General features: G+C 63.8%; 1 protein-coding gene across 1 annotated transcript in view; it reads left to right on the top strand.

The window, feature by feature from the left end:
- Positions 1-8,881, top strand: part of Peds1 (plasmanylethanolamine desaturase 1) — a 26,639-nt gene that overhangs the window by 15,390 nt on the left and 2,368 nt on the right. Inside the window, exons 3-5 of the mRNA XM_048811941.1 lie at positions 19-69; positions 8,064-8,155; positions 8,698-8,842. Coding sequence (XP_048667898.1) covers positions 19-69; positions 8,064-8,155; positions 8,698-8,842 — 288 coding nt within the window. The remainder of the gene's footprint in view (positions 1-18; positions 70-8,063; positions 8,156-8,697; positions 8,843-8,881) is intronic.

Genomic DNA, 8,881 nt, shown 5'->3' with positions numbered 1-8,881 from the left:
CAGCACGCGCCAGTCCAGCGCTGCTGCTGGCCCGCTGGGAGCACGCGCCCGCCGTCGTCCTGGGTGTCGGTGAGTGGCCAGGCTTCCCTCGCCTGGCGTGCGCGCGCGCGCGTGTGTGCTCACGTCAGTCTGCCGTGGGAGCCCCGCCTTCCCCTCAATTGGTGGCACCTCTGTCCTGTCCCCCTGGGTCCTCTCCTGCCCTGGGCACGAGCTGTTGGCCCACCTTCACAACACTGCCGGCCTCTGTGGTGGACCATGACTCGAAGGAAAGGCCACCGACTCCCGTTTCAAACAAATTAAAGCCGGGCCCGAGCTGCCCTCCAGCCAGGCCGTCCCTCCCCCGAAACCCACGGAGCAGAGGGCAGCAGGCTCTGGGAGCGTGGCCAAAGGGGGTGTCCTGGGAACCTAGAGGTAACAGGACTTTGACAGGCATGACCCAAGGCAGGCAGTGGGTAAAGGTCTAAAGGGTCCACCTGAGGGACTGAACCTAGATCCCGGCATCAGCATTGACGAGGCGCCACCAGGTCGGAGAGGGCCGCTGTCTGGCCGGGGGAGCCAGGCGCGGGTGAGTGCAGGCGGGCATCCCACGCAAGGTCCGAAATCGCAGTGGCTTACAGGAAAGCAGAATGAGCTTCTCATGCCTCTGCGGCGAGATGGCTCCAGGTGTTAAGAGGGAATTAGGCTGGGTTCGTTCCTCTGCCCCGCCTGCCCGGGGGTCCTCACTCCCCTGTCCCCACCCCACCAGCCAGTGTCCACCCGTGGCCCAGGGAGGGGTCCTGCAGGAGCCTCAGGCCCCCTGCTGCCCTGCCCAACGTGTGCTTAGGCAGATCCCAGCTCCTCGCCTCGACTGCACCCACAGTCACCTCCTGCTGCTTGCCCCGCTCCCGCCATGCCCGCCTCTGGCCTCTCCCACATCCCTCGGGGGCCTCTGTGAGGCTGTTCCCTGGGACCGGAACTCTTTCTTCAAAGACATGTAGGTACAGACTCAAGGTGCTTAGAGGTCACCTCCTCAGAGAGGCGCTTCCTGGTGGCTCCTCAAAAATAGCCCTGGGGCACGGTGGGGTGTGCTTGTGATCCCAGCAATGGGAGGCTGAGGCAGGAGGTCAGAAAGTTTGTTTTTTTTTTTTTTTCTAGTATTTATTCTTAGGTTTTAGGTGGACACCATATCTTTATTTTACATTAATGTGGTGCTGAGGATCGAAGTGCTTCATGCATGTTAGGCGAGTGCTCTACCACTGAGCCACCACCCCAGCCCAGGAGGTTAGAAAGTTGAAGGCCAACCTCAACAGCTTAGCCAGACCCTGACTCAAAATAAAAAATAAATAGGGCTGGGATGCAGCTCAGTGGTAGAGTGCCCCTGGATTCTATCCCCTCTATTAAAAAAAAATAAAAAATAGCAGTCCTGTCACATGCCACACCCCCACTGCACTCTCCACGCCACCCCCACGTCAGTTCTTCGAGGGCAGAAGCTTCCTCTTCACGCTCTCTCTGCCCCAAGCCCAAGGCCTGCTCATGGTAGGTGACAGTATCGGCTGAACCCGTCAATGAACCTCCTGGTGTCTTCCCCAGGTCCGCCCTCCCCTGTCCACAACCAGTGAAGCAAATGTCCTCACTTTCCAGATGAGGAAACTGTGGCTCGGCAGGGAGGGGCCGGGGTCACCTCGAGAAGAAGCGCCACACAGCCCTGGGTGCCCTGCTCCTCGCAGCCCGGGCTCAGCTGCCCTCCTCTCCCCAGCAAGGGGCAGCTGGGCCCTTGCTCCCTCCCGCCTGGCCTCCCTCAGGGTTCAGTGCCCACAGTCTCATCGAAAGCTCTGGCGGCCAAGCCAGTGGCGCTCAGGCCACCAACTGACCATCTGGGGGGCCGGACTAGCTGGAGGGGAGCAGGCTAGTCAGCACCTGTCCAGTGCTGCAGAGCCTGGCCCTGCCTGCCCCCAGGGACGGGAGGGACCTGCAACAACCCAGCCCTTCCTCAGACGAGCAGGTGTCCACAGACAGGGTCACTCTTGCTGCTTGTGTGTCCCTGGCGTCTCCGAGCCTCATTTCCCACACACGCAGAAGAGGACTGCTGGGCCTGCGGAGGCACAAGTCTGAGGCCAGTGGGCTTTTTTTTTTTTTTTTTTTTGGATGCTGGGGATTGAACCACTGAGCCACGTCGCCGGCCCTTTTTGTATTTCACTTAGAGACAAGTCCTTGCCAGGTTGCTAAGGCTGACTTTGAACTCACGATCCTCCTGCCTCCGCCTCCCAAGCTGCTGGGAGGTGCTGTCACCACCCCTGGCTTCTTGAGGCAGCTCTGGCAACTTAGAAGACCCTGACTCAAAATGAAAAATAAAAGTGGGGGAGGTGGCTCGGTGGTCAGGCACCCTGTGCTCAGTCCCTGGTGCCTAATGAGACGAGACGGCCACAGTCCCTGCCCCCTGAGGTGTGCCTAGTGTCGGGGAGGCCAGCTACTGGGGGGGGGTGATACCGCCGTGAGGCACCTGGCACCTCGGCCTCACTGGTCAGTTCCACAGTGGCTATTTGGTGACCCTGTGCCAGGCACTTCTCATCTCTGGCAGCCTCCTGAGGAGGTCCTGGGAGGCCAGGGGACTGGGGCCCACGCCAGGCGTGTGCTGGTGGAGCAGGGCTCGGGCTCCTTCCCTGGTTGGGGCCCGAGCTCCGCACCCTGTGGGGAGGTGTGGCTCCCCATCCCACACCTCTGCCTCTGGCTGATAACAACAGACAATCCTGATAGTGGTGTTGACACAGCCCTGATCGATTTAAATAGCTGCCCTGATTTGTGTGTTAACACGCAGGCAGAGGGCACCGTGCCAGCCCCCTGCCCGTCACTATCTCCCCCAGAGATTACAGTGCCCCGGGCAGGCCCAAGAAATCAGGCAGAGCAAGAGCATGAAAGGTGTGTGGTTGGTAAAGCGGGCACAGGGGACACGAGGCTGACAGGCAGCCAGGCGGGGAGGTGTGGTAGGGGTGTCCCGGAGAGGAAGCCCCGAGCGCCAAGGTCCTGCAGCTGCTTGTGCCCGCGGGTTAGGGGGACAGGAAGGAGTGCAGTGAGGCTGGGCAGTTCACCGAGGGAATGGGTTGGTGGCAGCTCAGAGGCAGTGGGGACACGGGATCGGGCTGTGGTCTGGGTGCAGGTTATCCTCCACGCCCGCGAGGAGTCCTGGGGAGTTCCCTGGAGAGGTGACTGCCGCTCAGCCATTCGGGACGCGGCCGTGGAGGTGGCACAGGTTGTGGGACGCAGGAAGAGCTGTGCCAGGCGCTCTGCTCGCTGGGCTGTGGGGTCGCTGGGGGGCGAGAGAAGGAGGGTCAGCGGCCACTGCCTCCGGCTGGCCGATCGGCGGGAGGGAGGGACTGCCCCTCAGAGACGAGCTGGAGGGAGGGATCAGGAGCCTGAAAAGGACGCGGGGTCCAAGCCCAGACACTAGCGGGAGACCCTGGCCCAGTGCTGCGGGGCGCAGCGGGAGGAGCGCAGGGGGTGGGAGTCTGGCGGGCCAGGGGCCCAGCCCTGGTCAGGTGGAGGTGGGAGTCGATGAGTCGCCCTGAAGGGCTCAGCAAAGCCCCAGAGCCCCTGCCTGGGGACCCGCGGCCCGCTGGTGAGTCGGAGCCTGGAGGGAACTGTCCCTGTGCCAGTGTCTGCAGGGAAGGGCGGTGGCTGAAGCTGCCCCAGGGCGAACCAGTCTCCAGCCATGAGCCAGCCACCAGCAGGGCAGGGACAAAGAGTCTTCTGTGTCCCTCCCCTGCCCCCATCCAAGGGGCCTCAAAGGCCAGCAGGCAGCCTGGAGCCTGTCCCTAGAGAGCCATCCCCAGCCTGGACCCAGGGCCAGTGCCCACAGCGGGGGAGGCAAGGCCCCTCCCTGCCCCTGTGCGTTCCTGACCTCTGTCCACAGCACGAAGGCCTGAAGGCCAGGGACTGGTCCCTTGACAGGCGACAAGACCCAGGCACCGGGAGGGGAGTCCTTGACCTACCCGAGCTTCCTCTGATGAGCCCAGGGCCGCCAGGCACTTGCCCGTCCAGCCTGCTGACCCTGTGGATGGGGGCAGGGCTCGCACCCCCGTTGCCCAGCCCCGAATGTGGGGGCTCCTCCACCCACTCAGTCAGCAGCCACCCTCACAGTGGCCTCACAGCCGCCCAGCCACCTGCCACCGTGTGAGCCTGGACGGGCCTCAACCCTGGAGTCTCTGTCCCTCTGGGACCTGGGCTGTGGCGGGGCTGACCCTGTGCTCTGGACAGACGGTGCACCCCTGTTCTGGGCACCGTGCACGTCCTGCCTCCCGGTACCGTCAGGCCCGGTGTTGACGCAGAGGCCAGGCACCGTCCATTCCGTGTCCTGCTAATGCCCCTCTTCCTTCCCGAGGCAGGGTCTGGCCTTGTGGCCCAGCCTGGCCTGGACTTTGTGATCCTCCTGCCTCGGCTGCCTCCCCCCGTGGGATTTCAGCTGGTGGCTCCCTGGTGACTGGGCTGTGGCCTGGGTCTGGGAGGAAGGTGTCAGAGGCCGAGGGCCTTTTCATCTTGTCATAGCCGGGCAGTGGGCTGTCACCGTTGCCCAGGGGCACCTGGCTCAGGTGTGCGGTCCACCCAAGCTCCACCCGCTGCCTCCGTGCTGACTCCTCGGGAAGAGGGCCCTGCACCGGCCACTCCCCAGGCCTGGAGAGCCGTGCCCCTGAGCGCACCCCCAGCCCTGGCCAGGTGCCGTGTGCAGGAAGCACGTGAGGACACCTTCGCCACAGGTGTCTCTGCCCGTGGGATCGGGATTCTTGTCACCCGCAGCAGCAGTGCCAGGACAGTTAAGGCGATTAGACGTGTGGCCGCCTGGGCCGGCCGGGCTGCCGCGGGGGATTAGGGGACCTGAGGCAGACAGGTGCTGGCCGGGGCTGGGGGCTTCAGGTTAAAAATACACGGGCACCATCTTCACCCAGGGGAGCCAGGGCGTGTGCCCACCCGGCGTGGAGCGTGGGCTGCGGCTTCAGGGGAAGCTGGGCCAACCCAGACGCCACCACAGCTGGTGGAGAACACGTCCTTCTCCACCTGGATGACCAGACGCTGGTCGGCAAAGAGCAGGGCACACTGACGATGCCCGTGACCCTGTGGGTGGACTGTAGAAAGTTCTAGAGCAGCTTGGTCAGTCTGCGCTCCTGGCAGCAGGTCTGCAGTTGCACAGGACAGGAGTGGGAGGGAGATGAGGGGCAGGAGGGAGCCTGGGGGGGCGGGCCAGCGGGTCTGTGGCCTGTGGGGCAGCCTGAGTGTGGGAAGCAGACCCGTGTGGCCCCCCCCGAGGTGGTTCCCACCCTGGCACTCTGGAGAGGCAAGGACACCGGTCCTGACTGGGAGGTGGTTGGACGGGTCTCCTAGCAGGCCAGCGCTATCAGGCCAGTGCCACAGGCCACAGGTCACGTGTGGGCCAGGCCCCGTTAAACCTCGTGGCCAGCTGCAGTTTGGGGAGTGGAAAGGGCTTTGTCAGTTCTACCCAGAGCCCAGCACTCAGAACAAGGACCTGGGTTCTGAAACATCCCCAGGCCACACCCCTCCTGCCTCCAGCCGCTTCTTGTCCGCGGCTGTTCCTTGCCCAAGAAGGAGAGTTTAGGGCTGGGGTGCAGCTCAGTGGGTGGCGCCTGCACGCAGGAGGCCCTAGGTTCAGCCCCCAGCACCACAGAGAAAAGAGAAGAAGGCAGTGCTGAAAGGCATCACTAACGTTGTTGGAACAGGCCTCTGGAGACCCTCAGCTACCTCATTATGCACGTGAATGCTGAGGCCCAGAGGAGGTAAGGGGCTTGTCCTGGTCACACAGCAATATGGTGGTGAGAGACGTCCCCCTGGTGGGCAGAGGCAGTGTGGGCAGGAGGAGCCCTGGTGAGCCCTGGGCCTCCTGTGGTGCAGATTGGAGGTGGTAGACACCCCTGTTCTTGTCCTGAGGCTGCCACTTCCAGGCCACATGACCGGGGGTGGGGGTGCTTTGACTTCTTTGAGCCTCTTTCCTTATCCAAGAAATGGAGATCACAAGCGCAGCCATCTCGGGTGTCCTCGGCGCCGGGTAGGGAACAGAGCAGGGAAGTGTGGCCCAAGCGTCTGCTTGGGGTGTGGCTTCACTCAGGGGACCCTCAGGTGACAGGCACCCCGAGGAAGCAGCTGCCATGACCTGGGAGAAAGGGGCTCCAAGGGACAGTGGGGACGTCCTCTGCCTCGCGCCCAGCCACCCCGTACCCCGCAAGGAGCAGGCCTGCGGGCCTTGCGGGGACGCCCTCCTGCCTGTCCTATGGCTTCCCATGCCAGGAGGTGGCTCTGCTCCACGTCCCCACCCTCCCTCCCTCCCTGCTCACCAGGGACTTAGGGGTTCTGCAGAAGCTGTGTCGCCCTGCCCGCCATCCCACCCGCCATCCTGCCGCGCTCCACGCAGGGCACAGGAGTCCCAGAGCCTCCAGAAGGGTCTTCCAGCAGCTGCCCTTGACTCTGGCCTGGCCATCAGAACTGCAGACTGCAGGGACCCAGGCGCTCACTCTGTCCCCTGGGTCCTGAGCCACGCTCTCCAGGGAGGTGTCCAGTCTCTCTGCAGCCTCCACAGTGCTCCAGGGCCCTGTCACCCTGTCACCCAGGGGCTGAGAACTGGGCCTCCAACAGCAGTCCACGGGGATGCCGAGTTGGGAAGGAGCAGGAGGGCACTGCCCGTGAGGCTGCTCCCGCTGGCCTGGTCCTCTGCCCTTTGCCACAGGTGGTAGAGAGCTCATCGTCACTGTGTCCCACCGAGGTGGCACAGGGGGCCCTTGTCAGATGTTGCTTGGTTGATGCAGCCTCTGCCCAAATACAGTATTGAGGGCCTACTGTGTGCCACGCACCCAGTGAGCCCAGATATGTGCCGACATCCAGGTCACAGCCATAAACAAGAAACCAGAATCTCAGCTGTGTGCACCGGACACAGTGTGCAGGCCTGTAATCCCAGTCAGGAGGCTGAGGCAGGAGGATCATAAGTTCAAAGCCAGCCTCACAACTTAGGGAGGACCTGCCTTAAAAAAAATAAATAAATAAAGTAAAAATAAAACCGGGCTGGGGATGTGGCGGGTGTGGTTACCTGGTCAGGTGTCCAGGGAGGACACATCAGTGGACTCTGGGGGAGAGGGCCCGGTGCACTGTGTTGCGTCTTGGGAAAGGATATGCCTGGCCAACAGCCGCACCCCAGAGCCCAGAGGTGCACGGGGCTGTGCAAGGGAAGGGGAAAGCCAGCAGGGGGCGCTGCAGGGGTGAGGGAGTGAATCACCTCCCGCAGTCTCTGCCCGGCCTGTGTCCCCCGAGTGCGTGGCTGTGTGTGCTGCTGTGCCAGATCTGGGTCTCAGGGCAGGTCAGGAGCCAGGTGTGGCCCTTGCTGTGTGTGTGACCTTGTCCAGTTACTTCTGCTGTCCAAGCCTGTCTCCTCCTCTCTAAAGTGGGAATAAAAACGGCAGTGATATCTCACAGACGGTGAGGTTGGTTGAGCTCCATCGTGTAGACACATGTGCCTGGTACTGAGAAAGGGCCTAATAAATGGTGGCCACTGTGTGCCTAAAAATCACTCCTGTCTTACAAGACGAAATGGGCGCAGAGATGTTAAGTAACATGTGCAGTGTCACACAGCAAGCGAGCAGTGGAGCTGGAACTGCATGTGACTGTGCTGCTCTGAGCCCTCAGGTGAGTGGTGTGGGTCTCCAGGAGACCCACTCTGTGCTGAGCAGGCGGGAAACAAAGACGAAGGAGGCAGCTAGAGACCAGGGGGTCACGGCACTGGGACTGAGAGCTGGGGTGGGGAGTAACTTCTGCCCACGACTGGGGCAGAAGGTGCAGGACACCAGGTACAGGACGGTCCTCCAGCCGCAGGCGCACTGTGTGGGGGAGGGTGGGAGCGGCGCCGGGTGATCTGAGCCCAGCTTGTTCTCCTGACCCCGGCAGAGCACGCGTGGGGCCGGGGCTCCGTCCACAGGGAAGAAGTCCCGGGTGGAGAAGGGATACTTTCCTCCTCTGACAAACGCGTGAGACTGGGATGCGGGCATCTGGCCGCGGGGCTCTGCCTGGGCCGGCTGCAGCTTGCTCCCCGTCCTCAGTTGCAGGGGCGGTCACCGCGGATTTCTTCTCCGGCCTGGTGCACTGGGGCGCTGACACGTGGGGCTCCGTGGAGCTGCCCGTCGTGGGGAAGGTGCGTACGTCGGGGCCGCGTGGCCTGGGGCCCCGGGGCCAGCCCGCCTTCCCGCGGGTGAAGCAGAGGCGTCAGGACGGGTGGTCCGGGAGCTGGGTGTTGGCCTGCCTTGAACTTGGGGTCCCCTCCTGCCGCCCTCGCTGCTGGTCTGATTGGGGCTGACCCTGGCTTCATCCGACGCGGCCCACCCCGGCCTCCCCACCCCTCGACGTCCCCTCACGGCTGCCGGGTGGCTGCCCAGCCCACCCACAATGAGAGCGGTCCCCCCCGGCCCCCGTCACAGCCCGAGTCCCCACTCACCCCACGGCCCAGTCAGACCCCGTGGCCAGAGGGACGTGCTCTGTGGGCACGTCGGCTCTCAGAGCTTGTGCCAGAGAAGGGGGGACGTCCTCTCCTGAGGAGGGGCTCTGCTGCCGGCGCAGTGGGGGCTGAGTCCAGGGCGGGGGCGGCCGGCCAGGCTCCTTGTGCCGTCGGTGCCCGTGGGTGGAGGGCCCTGGGCGTGCCTGTCCCGGGCTGACTGGTCGGCGCCCCGCGGCCACCAGGCTTTCATCCGGCCGTTCCGGGAGCACCACATCGACCCCACGGCCATCACGCGGCACGACTTCATTGAGACCAACGGGGACAACTGCTTGGTGATGCTGCTGCCGCTGCTCAACATGGCCTACAAGTTCCACACCCAGAGCCCAGGTGAGGCCGGGCGGGGCTGGCGGGGCGGCCGGCTGCAGG

The sequence above is a fragment of the Marmota marmota genome, unplaced genomic scaffold (genome assembly GCF_001458135.2).
Source record: "Marmota marmota marmota unplaced genomic scaffold, marMar, whole genome shotgun sequence".
Classification (NCBI taxonomy): domain Eukaryota; kingdom Metazoa; phylum Chordata; class Mammalia; order Rodentia; family Sciuridae; genus Marmota; species Marmota marmota.
The sequence above is the reverse complement of the archived record's forward strand: the minus strand, read 5'-3'. Positions and strand labels throughout refer to the sequence as shown.